General features: G+C 38.3%; 1 protein-coding gene across 1 annotated transcript in view; it reads left to right on the top strand.

The window, feature by feature from the left end:
• LOC110266204 overlaps window positions 17,794-23,000 on the top strand; it is a 14,444-nt gene continuing 9,237 nt past the window's right edge. The window contains exon 1 of the mRNA XM_021110340.1: window positions 17,794-18,013. Coding sequence (XP_020965999.1) covers window positions 17,794-18,013 — 220 coding nt within the window. The remainder of the gene's footprint in view (window positions 18,014-23,000) is intronic.

A 23,000-nucleotide genomic window follows, 5' to 3' on the forward strand; every position in this document is an offset into this window, starting at 1 on the left:
CTTGTTTATTTTTCTTGTTTGATCTTTAGTTTTTCTTGTTCTATTTCTTTTCTTGTTTTTCTTGTGCTTTTTCAAAACGTTAGTTTTCTAAAAACATTTATTCTTAGTCATTAAAAATACTTCTTTAAAACAAGTGTTACATTTACAGCTCAATTGGCTAGAGCGTTGGTTTATGTTCTTGGTAATTGGGTATCTTCTTTTTAAAACCTTTTTTCAAAAATAATTTTTCTTTGATTAAATCTTGTGCCAAACTTTAAGTTTGGTGTTTTCTTGTCAATCTTTCTATAATTTTCGAAAATTTTATTGAGGTTTTCTAAAAATTTTAAGTTTGGTGTTCTTTCTTTTGTTCTTGTTGTTCTTATGAGTCTTCAAAGTGTTCTTGAGTTTTCCTTATGTCTTGATCTTAAAATTTTTAAGTTTGGTGTTCCTTGGTGTTTTCCCTCCAAAATTTTCGAAAACAAGGAGCATTAGATCTAAAAATTTTAAGTCTTGTGCTATCTTATTGTTTTTCTCTTTCCTCTTTAAATTCAAAAATATCTTTTTCCTTTATTTTAATTGATTTTTCGAATTTTCCTTTTAAAAATTCAGATTTTATTTTAAAATTTTTTATTTTATCTTATCTTAGTTTTAAAATTTCAAAATTCAAATATTTTTCAAAAAAAAAAATCATATCTTTTTCAAAATCTTATCTTATCTTATTTCAAATTTCAAATTTCATCTTTCAATATTCAAATTTCAAAGTTCAAATTTTAAAATTCAAATTTTCAAATTTAAAATTTAATTTTCAAAACTTTTTAATTTAAATTCCTTATCTTCTCTTACCTAGACTATCTTATCTTTTCTAATCTTAAATTTTAAAATCAAATCTTTTTCATATCTTTTCTTTTTTTCTTTTTTTATTTTATTTTATTTTATTTTTTTCTTACAAGTATCTTTAATTTTAAGACATATCTTTTTCAAACCTTCCTAACCAATTTCTCTCTCTTCATTTTTTTTTTTGAAAATCCTCACCCACATCTTTTTCTAATCTTTTTAATTAATTAATTTAGTTTTCAATTTTCTTTTATTTATTTTTCTTCAAATTTTTGAATTTATAGTCAATTTTTCATTTATTTTCTTTTATTTTAATTTCGGTTTTCAAAAAAAACATTATTTGCAATCCGTATCATCTCCCTTTCTCCATCATGGACCTAAGTGGAAATGAACAGTCCAGAAGGACTCTGGGGTCATATGCTAACCCCACTACTACTTCATATGGGAGTAGTATCTGTATACCCTCCATTGGAGTCAGTAGCTTTGAGTTGAATCATCAGCTCATTATGATGGTGCAGCAAAGTTGCCAGTATTCCGGTCGTCCACAGGAAGAACCTACAGAGTTTCTGACACAGTTTTTACAGATTGCTGACATAGTATATGATAAGGAAGTAGATCAGGATATCTACAGATTATTACTATTTCCATTTGCTGTAAAAGACCAAGCTAAGAGGTGGTTAAATAACCAACCTAAGGCTAGCATAAGGACATGGAAACAGCTGTCAGAAAAATTCCTGAATCAATACTTCCCTCCAAAATGGATGACACAGCTAAGGCTGGACATCCAAGGCTTTAAACAAGGAGATAATGAATCTCTTTATGATGCTTGGGAGAGATACAGAGAGATGCTAAGAAAATGCCCCTCTGAAATATTTTCAGAATGGGTGCAGTTAGACATCTTCTATTATGGGCTTACAGAGAAAGCTCAGATTTCTCTAGACCACTCAGCTGGTGGATCTATACATATGAGAAAGACAATTGAAGAAGCTCAAGAGCTCATTGATACAGTTGCTAGAAATTAGCATCTGTACCTAAATAGTGAATCTTCCATGAAAGAAGAGGCTAAAACAGTAACTGCTGAACTCAGTCATGCAGAACAAGTTACTGAATTCAATCAGCAATTAGATTTTCTAACAAAACAGCTAGCCGAATTCAAGGAGATACTACAGGACACAAGAATGGCTAATATGAATATGGAAGTGCAGTTGAAGCAAACAAAATAGCAGTTATCAAAACAAATAACAGAAGAGTGCCAAGCAGTTCAATTAAAAAGTGGGAAAACATTAAATACCTCACTTTAGAGTAGTAGAAAGCCAAGAAAAGAACAACTGACAGAGGATGAGCAAAATACTATCCAAAATCCCTCTGAGGACAGTAAGAGCCCAGAGAGGAATAACTCTGGCATTCAAACGCCAAAAAAGGGTGCCAAGCTGGCGTTAAATGCCCAACTCCCGCACAGTTCTGGCATTCAAACGCCAGGAACAGGCAAGGAGCTGGCGTCAAATGCCCAATGGAAGCTCAGTTCTGGCGTTCAAACGCCAAAAACAGGTAGGAAGTTGGCGTCCAACGCCAATCAAGTTTCCAACCCTGGCATTCAAACGCCAGCGAGGGATCAGACGTACACAAGTGATGATAACAACCCCTCTAAAAAGGCTTTCCCAACCACTTCTGTAGGAAATAAACCTGCACCAACCAAGGTTGAGGAGTATAAAGCCAAGATACCTTATCCTCAAAATCTCCGCCAAGAGGAGCAAGATAAGCAATTTGCTCACTTTGCAGACTATCTCAGGACTCTTGAAATAAAGATTCCGTTTGCAGAGGCACTTGAGCAAATACTCTCTTATGCCAAGTTCATGAAAGATATCTTGAGTCATAAGAAGGATTGGAGAGAAACTGAAAGAGTTCTCCTCACTGAAGAATGCAGTGCAGTCATTCTAAAAAGCTTCCCAAAAAAGCTTAAAGATCCCGGAAGCTTTATGATACCATGCATATTAGAGGGTAATTGCCCCAAGACATCTTTATGTGATCTTGGGACAAGCATCAACCTAATCCCTGCATCCACTATCAGAAAGCTTGGCTTGACTGAAGAGGTCAAACCAACCCAGATCTGTCTTCAACTTGCTGATGGTTCCATTAAATACCCATCAGGCAAAATTGAGGACATGATTGTCAAGGTTAGGCCATTTGCCTTCCCTACTGACTTTGTAGTGCTGGAAATGGAGGAGCACAAGAGTGCAACTCTCATTCTAGGAAGACCATTTCTAGCAACTGGACGAACCCTCATTGACGTCCAAAAAGGGGAGATAACCCTGAGAGTCAATGAGGATGAGTTTAAGTTGAATCTGGTCAAAGCTATGCAACATCCAGACACATCAGACGACTGCCTGAGCGTTGATATTATTGACTCCCTAGTGGAGAGGTCAATATGACTGAGAGTCTCGAATCAGAGCTAGAGGACATTTTTAAAGATGTTCAGCCTGATCTGGAGGATTCAGAGGAATTGAAAGAGCCTCTGAAACTTCCTCAGGAAGAGGAAAAACCTCCTAAACCCTAGCTCAAACCATTACCAGCATCCCTAAAATATGCATTTCTGGGAGAAGGTGACACTTTTCCGGTGATCATAAGCTCTACTTTAAATCCCCTGGAAGAGGAAGCGCTACTTCAAGTGCTAAGGACACACAAGATAGCTCTTGGGTGATCCATAAGTGACCTTAAGGGCATCAGCCCAGCAAGATGCATGCACAAGATCTTATTAGAGGATGATGCTAAGCCAGTGGTTCAACCACAGAGGCGGCTAAATCCAGCCATGAAGGAAGTGGTGCAGAAAGAGGTCACTAAGTTACTAGAGGCTGGGATTATTTATCCTATTTCTGATAGCCCCTGGGTGAGCCCTGTCCATGTTGTCCCTAAGAAGGGAGGTTTGACAGTGGTTCATAATGAAAAAAATGAACTGGTTCCTACAAGAACAGTTACAGGGTGGCGTATGTGTATTGACTACAGAAGGCTCAATACAGCCACCAAGAAGGATCACTTCCCTTTACCATTCATAGACCAGATGCTAGAAAGACTAGCAGGTCATAATTTTTACTACTTTTTGGATGGCTATTCAGGCTATCACCAAATTGTAGTAGATCCCCAGGATCAAGAGAAAACAGCATTCACATGTCCATCTGGAGTGTTTGCTTACAGAAGGATGCCATTTGGGCTGTGTAATACGCCTGCAACCTTTCAGAGATGCATGCTCTCTATTTTCTCTGATATGGTGGAAAAATTTCTGGAAGACTTCATGGATGACTTCTCAGTATATGGAGACTCATTCAGCTCCTGTCTTGATCACCTGACACTGGTTCTGAAAAGATGCCAAGAGACTAACCTGGTTTTAAACTGGGAAAAATGTCACTTTATGCCTCTATTGAGATCTCTGAAACCTTTCTGGATGAGCATTTGTTTGCAGTTCAGGAAACACCATGGTTTGCAGACATTGCAAACTATAAAGCTGCAAGGTTCATACCCAAAGAGTACAGCAGGCAACAAAAAAAAAATTAATCACTGATGCAAAGTACTACTTGTGGGATGAACTATATCTCTTTGAGAGATGTGCAGACGGATTAATTCGTAGGTGTATGCCCAGAGAAGAAGCACAGAAGATCCTATGGCATTGTCATGGATCACAATATGGAGGACATTTCGGAGGTGAGCGAACAGCTACAAAAGTCCTCCAATGTGGCTTCTACTGGCCCACTCTCTATAAAGACTCCCGAGAGTTTGTGAGTAACTGTGACAGCTGCCAGAGAGCTGGTAATCTGCCTCATAGTTACGCCATGCCTTAGCAAGGGATCTTGGAGATTGAGTTGTTTGATGTATGGGGTATTGACTTCATGGGGCCTTTCCCACCATCATACTCAAACACTTATATTCTGGTGGCAATCGACTATGTATCCAAATGGGTAGAGGCCATTGCCACACCCACTAATGATACTAAGACCGTGCTGAAGTTCCTCCAGAAACATATCTTCAGCAGGTTTGGTGTCCCTAGAGCACTAATTAGTGATGGGGGCACTCACTTCTGCAACAAACAACTTTACTCTGCTATGGTCCGGAATGGAATTAGCCACAAGGTGGCAACTCTATACCATCCACAGACAAATGGGCAAGCTGAAGTCTCTAATAGAGAACTAAAAAGAATCCTAGAATGGACTGTAAGTACCCGTAGAAAGGATTGGGCAAGAAGCTTGGATGATGCTCTGTGGGCTTACAGAACAGCATTCAAGACTCCTATAGGGACCTCTCCATACCAGCTTGTGTATGGTAAGGCCTGTCATCGGCCCGTGGAACTGGAGCATAAGGCCTACTGGGCAACCAGATTCCTAAACTTTGATGCCAAATTAGCTGGAGAAAAAAAGATTGCTCCAGCTGAATGAGCTAGAGGAATTCAGACTCACTGCTTTCGAAAATGACAAGCTTTACAAAGAGAAAGAAAAAAGGTGGCATGACAGAAAGCTGTCATCTAGAGTCTTTGAACCAGGACAGAAGGTTCTGCTGTTTAACTCCAGGCTCAGGCTATTCCCCGGAAAACTGAAATCCCGGTGGAGGGGACCATATGTGATTACAAGTGTATCACCATATGGCTATGTGGAGCTTCAAGACATTGATTCTAATAAGAATTTCATTGTTAATGGATAGAGAATCATGCACTATCTTGAAGGCAATGTTGAGCAAGAGTGCTTAAGGCTGAGGCTAGATTAAAAGCTCAGCAAGGTCCAGCTAAAGACAATAAAGAAGCGCTTGTTGGGAGGCAACCCAATGTTATCAAATTATATCTATTTATTTTCTATTGATATTTTATGTCTTCTTAAGGTTTATGATCGTGTGAAGTCACAAAAACTACTCAAAAATAAAAAACAGAATGAAAAATAGTAACAAAAATAGCACACCCTGGAGGGGGAGTATTCTGGCGTTTAAATGCCAGAAACAAGCACCTGTCTGGCGTTTAACGCAAGAAACAGGCACCAAGCTGGCGTTTAACGCCAGAAACAAGCATCTACCTAGCGTTAAACGCCAGAAACAAGCTACATTTGGGCGTTTAACACCAGAAATAGGCAGCAGTCTGGCGTTAAACGCCAGGATTGCACAGGAAGGGCGTTTTACACGCCTAATTGGAACAGGGATGTTAAGTCCTTGCCCCCACTTGATCTGTGGATCCCACATGATCCCCTCAAGATCTGTGGAACCCACAGGATCCCCTCAAGATCTATGGACCCCACAGGATCCCTACCTTTCCTTCTTTATTTTCACACAACATAACCCTCTCTTCTTCCACTTCGCCGAATACATCTTCTTCCCCCATCTCCTCCATTTTCTTCTTCTTCTACTACTTTCTCTCTTCTTTTGCTTGGGGACAAGCAAACCTTCTAAGTTTGGTGTGGAAAAAGCATTGCTTTTTTTGTTTTTCCATAACCACTAATGCCTCAAGGGATGCACTTCCCTCCAGAAAACTATTAGGAGCAACAAAGACAAGGAAGAGACACAGAGGAGCTCAAGAGCACCACTGGTTTTTCAAGAAGAGGAAGACGCCTCACTATGGTGGACCCGTTCCTTAATCTCCTTGTTCTTATTTTCCTGTTTTTCGTTTATTATGCTTTATATTTTATTTATATTTGTGTCTTTACTATATGATCACTAGTATCTAAGTGTCTATGTCTTAAAGATATGAATGTCCTATGAATCCATCACCTTTCTTAAATGAAAAATGTTTTCTGAAAAAGAAAAAAAAGTACATGAATTTTCGAATTCTAAAATAGTTTAATTATTTTGATGTGGTGGCAACACTTATTGTTTTCTGAATGAATGCTTGAATAGTGCATATGTCTTTTGAAGTTGCTGTTTATGAATGTTAAATATGTTGGCTCTTGAAAGAATGATGAACAGGAGACATGTTATTTGATAATCTGAAAAATCATAAATATGATTCTTGAAGTAAGGAAAAGCAGTGAATACAAAAGCTTGCAGAAAAAAAAAATATATGCGAAAAAAAATTAGAAAAAGAAAACGCAAGCAGAAAAAGCCAAAAGCTCTTTAAACCAAAAGGCAAGAGAAAAAAGCCAGTAACCCTTAAAACTAAAAGGCAAGGGTAAATAAAAAGGATCCAAGGCTTTGAGCATCAGTGAATAGGAGGGCCTAAAGGAATAAAATCCTGGCCTAAGCGGCTAAACCAAGCTGTCCCTAACCATGTGCTTCTGGCGTGAAGGTGTCAAGTGAAAACTTGAGACTGAGCGGTTAAAGTCAAGGTCCAAAGCAAAAATAGAGTGTGCTTAAGAACCCTGGACACCTCTAATTGGGGACATTAGCAAAGCTGAGTCACAATTTGAAAAGGTTCACCCAGTTATGTGTCTGTGGCATGTATATATTCGGTGGTAACATTGGAAAACAGAGTGCATAGGGCCACGGCCAAGACTCATAAAGTAGTTGTGTTCAAGAATCAACATAATAAACTAAGAGAATCAATAACACTATCTGAATTCTAAGTTCCTATAGATGCCAATCATTCTGAACTTCGAAGGATAAAGTGAGATACCAAAACTATTCAAGAGGCAAAAAGCTAATAGCCCCGCTCATCTACTTAAGACTAATCTTCATAGATGTTTTTGGAATTCATTGTATATTCTCTTCTTTTTATCCTACTTTGTTTTTAGTTGCATGGGGACAAGCAACAATTTAAGTTTGGTGTTGTGATGAGCGGATAATTTATACGCTTTTTGGCATTGTTTTTAGTATGTTTTCAGTGTAATTTAGTTAGTTTTTATTATATTTCTATTAGTTTTTAAATAAAAATCAAAATTCTGGACTTTACTATGAGTTTGTGAGATTTTCTGTAATTTCAGGTATTTTCTGGCTGAAATTGAGGGAGCTGAGCAAAAATCTGATTTAGGCTGAAAAATGACTACTGATGCTGTTGGATTCTGACCTCCCTGCACTCAAAGTGGATTTTCTGGAGCTACAAAATTTCAAATGGCGCGTTCTCAATTTTGTTTGAAAGTAGACATTCAGGGCTTTCCAGAAATATATAATAGTCCATACTTTGCTCAAGGATAGACGACGTAAACTTGCGTTCAACGCCAGTTCCATGTTGCAGTCTGGCGTCAAACGCCAGAAACACGTTACAAATGGGAGTTGAACGCCAGAAACAGGTTACAACCTAGCGTTTAACTCCAGAAACAGCCTAGGCACGTGTAAAGTTTAAGTCTCAGCCCCAGCACACACCAAGTGGGCCCCAGAAGTGGATTTCTGCACCATCTATCTTAGTTTATTCATTTTCTGTAAACCTAGGTTACTAGTTTAGTATTTAAACAACTTTTAGAGATTTATTTTGTACCTCATGACATTTTAGATTTGAACTTTGTACTCTTTGACGGCATGAGTCTCTGAACTCCATTGTTGGGGGTGAGAAGCTCTGCTGTGTTACGATGAATTAATGCAACTATTTCTGTTTTCTATTCAAACACACTTGTTTCTATCTAAGATGTTTATTCGCACTTCAATATGATGGATGTGATGATCCGTGACACTCATCGTCATCCTCAACCTATGAACGCGTGCCTGACAACCACCTCCGTTCTACCTTCGATTGAATGAACATCTCTTGGATTCCTTAATCTGAATCTTCGTGGTATAAGCTAGAATCCATTGGCAGCATTCATGAGAATCCGGAAAGTCTAAACCTTGTCTGTGGTATTCTGAGTAGGATTCAGGGATTGAATGACTGTGACAAGCTTCAAACTCACAAGGGCTGGGCGTAGTGACAGACGCAAAAGGATCAATGGATCCTATTCCAGCATGAGTGGAAATCGACAGATGATTTGTCGTGCGGTGACAGCGCACCTGGACCTTTTTCAATGAGAGGACGGATGGTAGCTGATAAACCCATATTTCATGAGTTCTTTTGTGCTTAATTTGAGTGATTTATACAATCCTTCACCTACTTATTCACATTAATTTCATGGTTTTACTTTCCCTTCCTTATTACGTGATGTATGTGAAAAACGTGTTTCCTAAGCTTTAAATTTAATCATTTTAATTACCTTTATTTCCATTCGATGCCGTGATTAGTGTCTTGAGTAGTTTCAGATTTTCTAAGATAGAATGACTTAAAGGATGGAAAAGGAAACATACAAAAATGGAAGGAAAGCACAAAACGGAGCTTCTGAAGAAACTGGTATTCACGCGATCGCATGGACGACGCGATCGCGTGCCAGAAGCGAAGATGCATACGACGCAGCCGCATGACTGACGCGACCGCGCGACATAAGCAGAACGCATACGACGCGGACGAGTGACTGACGTGACCGCGTGGCAAGGAAAAGCTCCGAATGACGCGACCGCGTGTCCTACGCGGACGCGTGACAGAGGCCACGTATCAGAATTTACAGAATACGCCCCCAGCGATTTCTAAAGGCCTTTTTGGCCCAGATCCAAGTACAGACAGCATAGACCAGAGGTTATAAAGTGTGGGAATGCACCCATTCAAAGGGAGCTCGCATATTTTATTTTTCAATGATTTAGATTTAGTTGAGAGGGAGATCTTCTCCTCTCTCTCTTTTAGGATTAGAATTTAGGATTTCTTCTTGCTTTAAGAGTGACTCTCAATCCAGGTTTTACGTTTCTTTATTTTAGCTTCCTTTTACTTTTATTTGTTCCAGCACTTGAATTGATCAGTGAATTTATGAATTTCTTCCATGTTATAGATTGTTATTTGAATTAATAATATTTGAGGTATTTTCAGTTTATGATTGTTCTCTTTGACTTAAGTTACCATTGCTTCCCATCTAAGGACATTTTTATTATTCCAGCAATTTTACTTTCTCCCCTTTTTGGTCCTGGTTAAGCGAAGGGATTTTTGTCGGTTTAGAGACTATATCTACAACGCGACTATTTTTATGACATTCTTTACTGGCAAAAATCCTAACGTCAAAAAATGGCGCCGTTGTCGGGGAACTGCTAACGTGTGCCTTATTATTGGCTATTGTAAATATTTTTCTTTTGCTTGTTTATTTATTTTTGTTTTTTCCTGTTTATCTTTATTTGCTACCATGAACTCTCACCCCTCTTGCTTTGAGTTTGGTTCTAATATTGTTAAAGGAAATAGAAGTTACAGCAGGAACGCGCATCAAGGTCAGACCAATCAAGGATGGATGGAACCAAGAGGATCTAATCAACCCTTTTGGCAGCAACACCCTCTGAGATATCCTGGACAAAGACCATTCTACAATGCATACCTAGCTGAAAGATATGGTGGACAACCTTGTAACTACCAACAAGCCCCACCCCGTACATGTAAACCATCCTTTCAACATAACCTCGAACCACCACACTCACAAGCTTCTCTTCACCATTCGCCACCATATGATCCTTCCTTACCCCAGTGCCAATCCAATCGCTCCCAATCACCACCACTTTCCTTTGTGTCATGTCCAAGTCCAGCAACCCAAGAAGCAGAGGCTCACCTAAAGGAAACAGTAAATAAATTTCAAACAACCATTCAACAACTGGAGCAAGCGATAATTCAATGGGTTTCTAGGCGCTCAAATACACAAGGATCAGCCACAGCCTCATGTGAACAGTCTAACGAAGAGTGTAGCATGAAGGAGATACTAGAAACTCCAGTGGACAAGACAGAGAATGAATTCGTACTAGAACAAGTAAAAGAAGATGTCATCACTCAAGAAGAAGAGTTGGTTGAAGATCTAGGAGATGCTGAACCTCCATGGGAATCCAAAATTGAGGAACACGCCGTCAAGGAGACTACAGTTGATGCTAAGGAGGATATTTCTCCAAGGCAAGTCGTTTATGAAGAATTAGACGGAATAATCCAAGAAACAAATTCCCTCGATAGTGATAGTCACAAGTCTAGCTCTCTTAGTGATGAACTTGCATTCGCAAGTGAATTCTCTGAGATCGAAGAATCTTCCCCAAGTGAATATGAAGATGATGCAGAGGTAGATTTCTTTCAACCTCCAATCTATGACTCAAGTGATGAGGAAGACACAGAAGACTTTGACGAGGACACAGATACAATTGAAGATCTTTGCAAAGAAGTGGAGGAATTCACAGAAGAGCACAAAGAAATGGAACTTGCAGAACCACCAAAAACACCTATCCTAAGGCCATTACCACCTAATACAAGCTTCAATTGGGTCCAATCCTTAACTTATAACTTTACTTATTCACTTGAATATGGTTTGCTTGAAACAGATGGCCAGCTTAGAGCTCTCTGCGGCTTTAAGAGTAAGAGGGAAATGGCTCGTACTCAGAGCTGGTGCACAAGGTTCAATAAGGTTCCACGCTTCAACTTGAAGTGCACGGATTGGTATCAAGCTCAATTGAATGGATCTCAGAAAACGTTTGGTCACTATGGTGAGAATCTACTTTCTAAACCGCCCGAATGGAAAAATATAGATCAAGACGGAGGCGGATTTAAAAACAAGGCTTGGGATCCTGGAATCTATTCTGACATTCGTCACCCCGGGAGCCTGAAAATTTGTTTCAAGCTGCTCAGAAGCTTCACATGCCTAGTTTGGGACCCCGGAGGCTATTGGCATTCCAAGCATTGGTGGAGATTTCTAGATGAATTTAAACACAAGCCACCATAACAGGAAGCTCATCTAATGTCCAACTTAAGGACTTTAACTAAAAGTGCTAGGTGGGAGACAACCCACCATGGTATGATCGTTCCTTTTTTCAATTTTAATTTTATTTAAATTTGTTTGTTTTTGAATTTTATTTTATTATATTGAACCTGGAGTTTTGCATAACATTCATATTAGCACTGCATTTTGCATTTTTCAGACTAAAAAAAAATAAACGCCACGCGACGCAACCGCATCAGCGACGCGTCCACGTCGCAAGGAGATGGGAGACAATATTAATATAAACAGAGAGTTTCGCAGGAGCAACGCTGGAGGCGTGCCAATGGCACAAATTGACCCACGCGACCGCATGCTCCACGCGTCTGTGTCACCCGGGAATAATGGCCTCCCACGCGACCGCGTCACCCACGCGTCCGCGTGACCTGAAAATCGACGTCAACCGGGTGCATGGCCGAGAGTTGAGCTGGAGTTGGGCTGGAATCGTGCTGGAAGCCCAAGCCTCACCATGCGAACGCGTGCCCCACGCGTCCGCGTCATATCCCCATGATGGCCACTCACGCGATCGCGTCACCCACGCGACCGCGTCACCCTAAGATTTGGCAAAAGGAGTTTTGAACAGAGAGTTGTGCAACCGCGAGGCTGCACTCGCGCCCCTAGCATAAATCAAGTCACGCGATCGCGTGCCCCACGCGTCCGCGTCGCCTAACGTTATTTGCGCAGCACGCGACCGCGTCGCCAGCGTCGCACAACCTATCCAGATTAGTGCCAATTATCTTATTTTTCTTTTCCAATCCTAATTTCTTCTATCTTTTCTTCTTTCTTCTTTCTTTTGTACTTTATTTCTTTCCCTTCTCATTCTTCTTATCTTTTATTTTATTTTATTTATTTGCATACTGTCATTCATTGCATATTTTTATTTTTTCTAAATTTATTATTGGTGTTCAAATGTTCTTATTCAACTGTTACATCTTTTCTGGTATCTTCTTGGTGCTTCATGACTTGTTTTTTTCTGATTGGGTAATATTATTTAAATCAATGCTAATTTTTATATTACTGATATTCGTTTTGCATTAACATGAATTTACATTGTCTTTCATTACCCACCTTTTTCCCTATGGTTGCAAATTTCGCACCACTAGTATGCCATGGCTTCTATTGTTTTCTCCCTTACATGTTGAAGCTTCCATGTAAATGAGACCCTTATCATTTGGCATTAACCCATACCTCTTTTATTTTCTTATCTCTATTATTGGGTTACCTTTTTTCCCTTTTTCTTTCAGGATGGCCACCAGGAAGAGAACCGGAAGACGCTTAAAAGGGGAGACAAACAAGTCCATCTGCATAATCCTTGAAGAAAAGCATCAGTCGGAACAGCCCGTCCACTTGTACATCTTAGCATGCACCGAGGACGGTGCAACCTTTAAGTGTGGGGAGGACGATACCGATCTCCGTGGGTTAGTACTTTCTTTTCAACACCAATAATCTTATTTTCTGTATTTGTTCATTGTTGCATCCGCATATTTGATTGCATATTTATTTGATATTGTGCATTTAGTTACTATTTGGTTAAAATAATAAATCTCTTTTTAAGATCCTATTTTTGAAAAAAAATTTCACTAATTTAAATAAAAATTTTTTAAAATTTTTATGTGTTAAATTTGTTTGAAGTTGTATTTGGAACATGGTTTTTGAGTCAAAGAACACATAACCTGTGAGACTTTGAGCTTATTTACATGGTTACATTATTTAACCATAAATATTTTATTCCTGTGTGTTCCCTTCTCTATGATTGTAATCTATATTTTGTTCCAACCTATATGTCCGTTATTTAGTGTATTTACATGCTTGCATATGATTGAGGCCATTATTTGATTTTAGCTCACTTATCCCAAATAAGCCTACCCTTTAAATCACCCTTGTCAGCCACTTTGAGCCTTTTAACCCCCTCTTGTTCTGTATTTTACCACATCACTAGCCTTAAAGCAGAAAAATAATTAAATATCCCAATTGAATCTTTGGTTAGCTTAAGATAGTGCGTTAATTAAGTATGGGGAAACTGTGGGAACATGGGTTAATAAAGGAAAAGTATAATGTTTCTAATTTATTTGAATATCAGGAATTTGGAAACCTACTCATGAAAAACCAAAATAGAAAAATAATAGAAAATCTATGTGCATTGATAAGTTATGTTTGTTTCTCTACAAAAAAAAAAAAAAGAGAGAAAGAAAAAGAGAAAAATCCAAAAATACTCAATAAATAAGTAAATAAGGGGATAAAATTACCCCAATATTAAGTTTAATAAAAGATCAATGCACATGTGATAAAAATTAAAGAAAAATTTGGTACATGAGTATGGGAATTTTACAAAAGTGAGAATTATGGGTAGCTAGGCATGAATTTAAAAGTATATAGAGTATATGTATATTAGGTGAGAGCTTAGGTTAATTGAAGATTCATATTATAGCTCACTTGGCCATACATATATCCTTACCTTTACCTCAGCCCCATTACAACCTTGAAAAGACCTCATGATGTTTGCATTGGTACATTAAATATTTGTTGATTGGTTAGATGGAGAACAAGGTTTAGAAAGCATGACCAGAGAAGAGTTGAGTGAATAACCCTATACACTTGAGAGATTAGAGTGATATACACTACCAGTGAGGGTTCAATGCTTGATTCTATGTTCCCTGCTTTCATGAGCTGTCTTCTTACAAGTTTACCTGATTTTTATTTTATGATTTGAATTAGTGAAATCTAATTTATGTTTGTCTTGGAGAACTTATTTATTTTTAACCAAGTAGGTAGAGACATCTTAGCATGTAGTTTCATTCATATACATAGGTGGCATTTCATACATTTTACCATTCCTCTTCATCTTTAAAGCTTCTCTTGAGCTTAGCATGAGGACATGCTAGTGTTTAAGTGTGGGGAGGTTGATAAACCCATATTTCATGAGTTCTTTTGTGCTTAATTTGAGTGATTTATACAATCCTTCACCTACTTATTCACATTAATTGCATGGTTTTACTTTCCATTTCTTATTACGTGATGTATGTGAAAAACATGTTTCCTAAGCTTTAAAATTAATCATTTTAATTACCTTTATTTCCATTCGATGCCGTGATTAGTGTGTTGAGTAGTTTCAGATTTTCTAAGACAGAATGACTTAAAGGATGGAAAAGGAAACATACAAAAATGGAAGGAAAGCACAAAACGGAGCTTCTGAAGAAATTGGTATTCACGATATCGCATGGATGATGCGATCGCGTGCTAGAAGCGAAGATGCATACGACGCGGCCGCATGACTGACGCGACCGCGTGACATAAGCAGAACGCATACGACGCGGACGCGTGACTGACGCGACTGCGTGGCAAGGAAAAGCTCCGAATGACGCGACCGCGTGACCCACGCGGATGCGTGATAGAGGCCATGTATCAGAATTTACAGAATACGCCCCCGCGATTTCTGAAGCCCTTTTTGGCCCAGATCCAAGTACAGACAGCATAGACCAGAGGTTATAAAGTGTGGGAATGCACCCATTCAAAGGGAGCTCGCATATTTTATTTTTCAATGATTTAGATTTAGTTGAGAGGGAGATCTTCTCCTCTCTCTCTTTTAGGATTAGTATTTAGGATTTCTTCTTGCTTTAAGAGTGACTCTCAATCCAGGTTTTACGTTTCTTTGTTTTAGCTTCCTTTTACTTTTATTTGTTCCAGCACTTGAATTGATCAGTGAATTTATGAATTTCTTCCATGTTATAGATTGTTATTTGAATTAATAATATTTCCGATTACAACCTTTATAGCCAATAATAAGAACATACCTCCTCGCAGTTCCTTGAGAAGACGACCCGAGGTTTGTATACTCGGTTAACAATTTTTAAAGGGGTTTGTTACTTGTGACACCCAAAACGTTTGTACGAAGGGATTTTTGTCGGTTTAGAGACTATATCTACAACGCGACTGTTTTTATGACATTCTTTACTGGAAAAAATCCTAACGTTAGTAGCCATTGACAACGGTGATCCACCAACACACAGCTTGCCATAGGAGGAACCTTGCGTGAGTGAAAAAGAAGACAGGGAGAAAGCAGAGATTCAGAAGACAAAGCATCTCCAAAACTCCAACATATTCTCCATTACTACATAACAAGTATTTAATCCATGCTCTTTTACTTTTCGCAATTCAAACTGATAAATCCGTGGTATTCGACCCTTACTCATGTAAGGTATTACTTGGACGACCCAGTGCACTTGCTGGTTAGTGGTACGGGTTGTGAAAAGTGTGATTCACAATTCGTGCAACACTCTTGCAATTTAAATTTCTTGTTGATGAATTTGATGTTTGATGCTTGTTACATGCTTTCTTGTGTTATTCTTGTTGATTGAGATCAATTGTTGCTTTTAGTTTCAAGTCTTTACTCATTTTCCTCATGTTTAAGCTTTTTGCCTGCCAAGTGTTTCACAAAATGTCAAACATGGTTTTAGGATAAATTTTTGGTTCTTGGCTTGGGTAAGTGAGCAATTGGGTTCCTAGAGTTGGAATGTCCAACATTTAGTTTCAATTCTTGGGTTGTTAATTGTTTTTCTTCCCACTAACGCTAATTTGTTGCTAAGGTAATTAGCAAGCAAGTTAGGATTTGTGGGTTAAGGACACTTATGCTCATTGAACTTACTTTTCGATGTGAGGGTTGATCAAGTGAGACTAATCCATCATAATTGTCATAGTTGTGGTTCCAACAAGGCAAAGGACCCTTAGCTCACTCCAAGCCAAGACTCTTTTTGATGCTTTCAATCTTTTACACCTTTATATGTTGATTTCTTTTATATTACATAGTCGGTTCTTTAATTTCTTAATTAGTTCAATCGTTACAATTTTGCATGTTCTTTTATTGCTTTATATGTTCATTTCTTCATTCACAACCCATTGATCACTACAACCGGAATTGTACACTCATTGTTCTAAGGTGCTCCTAGGGGGACGATTCGAGAGTCTAATACTCTCGGTTTTAATTTGATTTTGCTTGTGACATATCTTGTGAATTTCCTATTTGATTGGAGAGGCCAATTCGTCGGGTTAGGACTATACTTACAACGCTAATTCCAATTTTGAGGAAATTCCTAACCTATGCTTTGGTCAACTTATCACATTGCCTATATCAAGATTGTTGCAAAAGGACATTGAGTTTGATCTAAGCAAGGAGTGCATGGAAGCTTTTGACAAGCCAAGAAAGCATTGACCCAAGCTCCCATCGTGCGAGGGCCGGATTGGAGTCGGCTATTCGAAATAATGTGTGATGCTTCAAATTTTGCCATGGGGGCCGCGTTAGAACAATTCGAGGGTAAGAATCCATATGTCATAGCCTATGCATCAAAAACACTAGATGGAGCCCAATCCAACTACACTACCACCGAAAAAGAACTATTGGCAATAGCTTTTGCCTTGGACAAGTTCTGAGCATATCTACTTGGTTCCAAGGTGGTAATGTACTCAGATCATGCAGCGTTAAAGAATTTGTTGGCTAAGAAGGAATCCAAACTGAGATTGATTAGATGGGTTTTATTATTGCAAGAATTTGACTTGAAAATTAAAGATAGGAGTGGTTCGCAAAACCTAGTGGCAGATCACTTAAGTCACCTTGAACACACCAAAGGTGATACCACTCCTATTAATGATTCTTTTCCCTTTGAGGGCTTGCAAGCAATCTCGGAAGTTATTCCTTTGTATGCACCAATTGCAAATTACTTGGTTTCCCGCACCTTCCCTCCTAATCTCTCCAAACATCAAAGGGATAAGCTAAAAAGCGAATCCAAATACTATGTGTTGGATGACCTATACCTTTGGAGATGTGGAGCAGATCAAGTAATTCGGATGTGCATTCCATAAACTAAATTCCACTCAATCTTGGAAGCTTGCCACTCCTCCGAAGGAGGAGGCCATTATGGACCTTAAAGAATGGCAAGAAAAATTCTAGATTGTGGATTTTGGTGGCTAACTCTTTTCAAGGACTCTTCTCTTTTTTGTAAATCTTGTTCTCAATGTCTTAGATTTGGTAATATCTCCAAGAAGGATGAAATCCCCAAACAAACCATGCTATTTTGTGAGATTTTTGATGTATTGGATATCGACTTCATGGGGCCATTCCCAAATTCTAATGGTTTTCTCTACATTCTACTAGCCGTTGATTATGTGTCCAAATGGGTGGAAGCGATACCCACCCGGATGGACGATGCTAATGTGGTCCTTTCCTTTGTGAAAAATAACATCATTTGTAGATTTGGGTCACCACGAGCAATCGTGAGCGACCAAGGGCTCAAATTTTTGCAATAAGAGAATGGAAGGGCTAATGAAGAAATACGGCATCATACATAAAGTGGCTACGGCCTACCACCCACAAACAAACGGCCAAGCCGAGGTTTCCAATCGGGAGATTAAACGTATATTGGAGAGGATTGTAAAGCCCAATAGAAAAAGATTGGAGTGCCAAGCTTACCGACGCACTATGGGCATACCGAACGGCATACAGGACACCGATTGGCATGAGCCCCTTTTCGGTTGGTGTATGGCAAAGCTTGCCACTTACCGGTGGAGGTAGAGCGTAGAGCATATTGGGCCGTCAAGGAGTGCAATCCATGGTTGGGTGGGGCCGGAGTTGAGAGAAAACTTCAATTAGTGGAATTAGAGTGTTTGCGGTTGGAAGCCTATGAGAACTCAAGACTTTACAAGGAGAAAATAAAAGCCGTGCACGACAAGAACATAAGAAGAAGAGAATTTAGAGCTGGCAATCTAGTCCTCCTTTACAATTCAAGATTGAGATTGTTGCCCGAAAAACTAGCATCAACATGGGAAGGACCATATCAAGTAGAGAAAGCGGAACCCTATGGGGTCTACCACTTGCGCCATCCCTCAAGTCCGGAAATCTTCAAGGTCAATGGGCACCGTCTCAAGTTGTATCATGGTGAGCAAATGAAGAGCAACAAGGAGATTGAGGTATTCCTCTTGGAAGACGCACCTCTTGGCAAAGAGCAATGAGCTAGTGAAAGTCCAACTTAAAGACATTAAACAAAAGTGCTAGGTGGGAGACACCCCACCATGGTGAGATCTATCTTTTTACCCCTTTTGTATATAGTTCTTGAACTCTTCATTGTTTTGTGATTGCTTAGCTTTAGCATTGTTTGGTTAGATTTGATTGTGGCTGCGTTGGTGATGAGCGGATAATTTGTACGCTTTTTGGCATTGTTTTTAGTATGTTTTTAGTAGGATCTAGTTACTTTTAGGGATGTTTTCATTAGTTTTTATGTTAAATTCACATTTCTGGACTTTACTATGAGTTTGTGTGTTTTTCTGTGATTTCAGGTATTTTCTGGCTGAAATTGAGAGACTTGAGCAAAAATCAGATTCAGAGGTTGAAGAAGGACTGCTGATGCTGTTGGATTCTGACCTCCCTTCACTCAAATTGGATTTTCTGGAGCTACAGAACTCAAAATGGCGCGCTTCCAATTGCGTTGGAAAGTAGACATCCAGGGCTTTCCAGAAATGTGACCGGGTTTAGAGGACGTAAAGGGCGTTGAACGCCAGTTCTACGCTGCTGTCTAGAGTTAAACGCCAGAAACAAGTCACAAACCAGAGTTGAACGCCAGAAATACGTTACAACCTGGCGTTCAACTCCAGAAAGAGCCTCTGCACGTGTAACATTCAAGCTCAGCCCAAGCACACACCAAGTGGGCTCCGGAAGTGGATTTATACATCAATTACTTACTTCTGTAAACCCTAGTAGCTAGTTTATTATAAATAGGACTTTTTACTATTGTATTAGATATCTTTGGAATCTTTGAACATCTTTTGATCTATTGATCACGTTTGGGGGCTAGCCATTCGGCCATGCCTGGACCTTCTTCACTTATGTATTTTCAACGGTAGAGTTTCTACACTCCATAGATTAAGGTGTGGAGCTCTGCTGTTCCTCAAAGATTAATGCAAAGTACTACTATTTTTCTATTCAATTCAACTTATTCCGCTTCTAAGATATTCATTCGCACTTCAACTTGAATTTGATGAACGTGACAATCATCATCATTCCCTATGAACGCGTGCCTGACAACCAGTTCCGTTCTACCTTAGATTGAATGAGTGTCTCTTAGATCTCTTAATCGGAATCTTCGTGGTGTAAGCTAGAATGATGGCGGCATTCAAGAGAATCCGGAAAGTCTAAACTTTGTCTGTGGTATTCCGAGTAGGATTCAATGATTGAATGACTGTGATGAGCTTCAAACTCACGATTGCTGGGCGTAGTGATAGACGCAAAAGGAGGGTGAATCCTATTCCAGCATGATCGGGAACCTCAGATGATTAGCCGTGCCGTGACAGGGCATCTTGGACCATTTTCACAAGAGGAGGGGATGTAGCCACTGACAACGGTGATGCCCTTGCATAAAGCCAGCCATAGAAAGGAGTAAGACTGATTGGATGAAGACAGCAGGAAAGCGGAGGTTCAAAGGAACAATTGCATCTCCATACGCTTATCTGAAATTCTCACCAATGATTTACATAAGTATTTCTATCCTTCTTTTATTACTACATTTCGAAAACTACATAACTATTTTATATCCGCCTGACTGAGATTTACAAGGTGACCATAGCTTGCTTCATACCAACAATCTCCGTGGGATTCGACCCTTACTCACGTAAGGTATTACTTGGACGACCTAGTGCATTTGCTGGTTAGTTATGCGAAGTTGTGAAGATATGTTTAGACCATGGTTCTGTGCATCCGTTTTGGTGCCATCGCCAGGGAATCAATTTCGAACAATAATTCACAACCTGAGTAACAATTTCGCATACCAAGTTTTTGGCGCCGTTGCCGGGGATTGTTTGAGTTTTCGGCAAGCTTTTGGTCCGGTAACATCAGTGCCAAATTTTCGATCCGGCAACAACACCAAGTTTTTGGCGCCGTTGCCGGGGATTGTTCGAGTTTGGACAACTGACGGTTCATCCTGTTGCTCAGATTGGGTAACTTTCTTTTCGTTTTCTTTTCAAAAAGATCTTTCAAAAATTCCTCCTTTGTTTTTGAAAAAAAAAATATATTTTAAAATAAAAATGTTTTCAAAAATATATTTTTCTTCAGAATTTTTAAGAATGAATCCTAGTGTTTCATGAAGCATGTTGAAGCTTGGCTGGCTGTAAAGCCATGTCTAAATTCTTTTGGACTGAAGTTTTGGCTTAAAATTGAATGAATTACACTCATATTTTGACTAAAGCTTGGCTGGCTATTAAGCCATGCCTGACCCTTTGATTGGAGCTTTAGACTAACATGGCAAGATTCCTGGAATTCATATTAAAAATTTTGGAATCCTTATTTTTGTTTTTCAAATAATTTTCGAAAAAAAATACAAAAAAATTAGAAAATCATAAAAATCAAAAATATTTTGTGTGTTTCTTGTTTGAGTCTTGAGTCATGTTATAAGTTTGGTGTCAATTGCATGTTCATCTTGCATTTTTCGAAAAAATTCATGCATTCATAGTGTTCTTCATGATCTTCAAGTTGTTCTTGGTAAGTCTTCTTGTTTGATCTTTGCATTTGCATGTTTTGTGTCTTTTCTTGTTTTTCATATGCATTCTTGAATTCTTAATGTCTAAGCATTAAAGAATTCTAAGTTTGGTGTCTTGCATGTTTTCTTTGCATTAAAAATTTTTCAAAAATGTGTTCTTGATGTTCATCATGATCTTCATAGTGTTCTTGGTGTTCATCTTGACATTCATAGCATTCTTCCATGCATTTATTGTTTTGATCCATAACTTTCATGCATTGCATCATTTTTCTTATTTTTTCTCTCTCATCATAAAAATTCAAAAATCAAAAAAATATATCTTTTCCTTTTTCTCTCTTAAAATTTCGAAAATTAGATTTGACTTTTTCAAAAATTTTTAAAACCTAGTTGTTTTTATGAGTCAAATCAAATTTTCAATTTAAAAATCAAATCTTTTTCATTTTTCTTAGTTATTTTCGAAAATTACAAAAATATTTTTCAAAAACCTTTTTCTTATATCAAATTTTCGAAAATAACAATAACAATTAATGTTTTGATTCAAAAATTTCAAGTTTGTTACTTGCTTGTTAAGAAAGATTCAAACTTTAAGTTCTAGAATCATATCTTGTGATTTCTTGTGAATGAAGTCATTAATTGTGATTTTAAAAATAAAATCTTTTTCAAAACTAATTTCAATCATATGTTTTCAAAAATATCTTCTTATCTTACCTTTTTCAAAAATTTGATTTCAATATATCTTTTCCAACTTCCTAACTTCTTATCTTTTCAAATTTGTTTCAACTAACTAACTAACTTTTTGTTTGTTTCTTATGCTTTTCAAAACTACCTAACTAACTCTCTCTCTCTCTAATTTTCGAAAATATCTTCCCTCTTTTTCAAAAATTCTTTTTAATTAACTAATTAATTTAATTTTTTATTTTAATTTTCAAAAATTACTAACCTTTTTCAAAAACTATTTTCGAAAATTACTAACTCTTTTTCAAAAATTATTTTCGAAAATCCTCTCCCTCCCCCTCTCTCATCTTATTCTATTTATTTATTCATCTACTAACATCTCTTCCTCTCATCACTCACCAAATTCGAACCACCTCTTCTATCTGTGTTCGAATTTTTTCTTCTTTTCTTCTTCTACTAACAATAAGGAACCTCTTTACTGTGACATAGAGGATTCCTCTTCTTTTCTTGTTCTCTTCTCTTTCTTATGAGCAGGAATAAAGAAAAAGGCATTCTTGTTGAAGTTGATCCAGAACCTGAAAGGACTCTGAAGAGGAAACTAAGAGAAGCTAAATTACAACAATCCAGAGACAACCTTATTGAAAATTTCGAACAAGTAAAGGAGATGGCAGCCGAACCCAACAACAATAATGCAAGGAGGATGCTTGGTGACTTTATTGCACCTAATTCCAATTTACATGGAAGAAGCATCTCCATTCCTACCATGGGAGCAAACAACTTTGAGCTGAAACCTCAGCTAGTTTCTCTGATGCAGCAGAACTGCAAGTTTCATGGACTTCCATCGGAAGATTCTTTTCAGTTCTTAACTAAATTTTTGCAGACCTGTGATACTGTTAAGACTAATGGAGTAGATCCTGAAGTCTACAGGCTCATGCTTTTCCCTTTTGCTGTAAGAGACAGAGCTAGAATATGGTTGGACTCTCAACCCAAAGACAGCCTGAACTCTTGGGATAAGCTGGTCACGGCTTTCTTAGCCAAGTTCTTTCCTCCTCAAAAGCTGAGCAAGCTTAGAACTGATGTTCAAACCTTCAGACAAAAAGAAGGTGAATCCCTCTATGAAGCTTGGGAAAGATACAAACAGCTGACCAAAAAGTGTCCTTCTGACATGCTTTCAGAATGGACCATCCTGGATATAGTCTATGATGGTTTATCTGAGCTATCAAAGATGTCATTGTATACTTCTGCAGGTGGATCCATTCACCTAAAGAAAACGCCTGCAGAAGCTCAAGAACTCATTGACATGGTTGCTAATAACCTT

Source organism: Arachis ipaensis, chromosome B01 (genome assembly GCF_000816755.2).
Source record: "Arachis ipaensis cultivar K30076 chromosome B01, Araip1.1, whole genome shotgun sequence".
Taxonomy (NCBI): domain Eukaryota; kingdom Viridiplantae; phylum Streptophyta; class Magnoliopsida; order Fabales; family Fabaceae; genus Arachis; species Arachis ipaensis.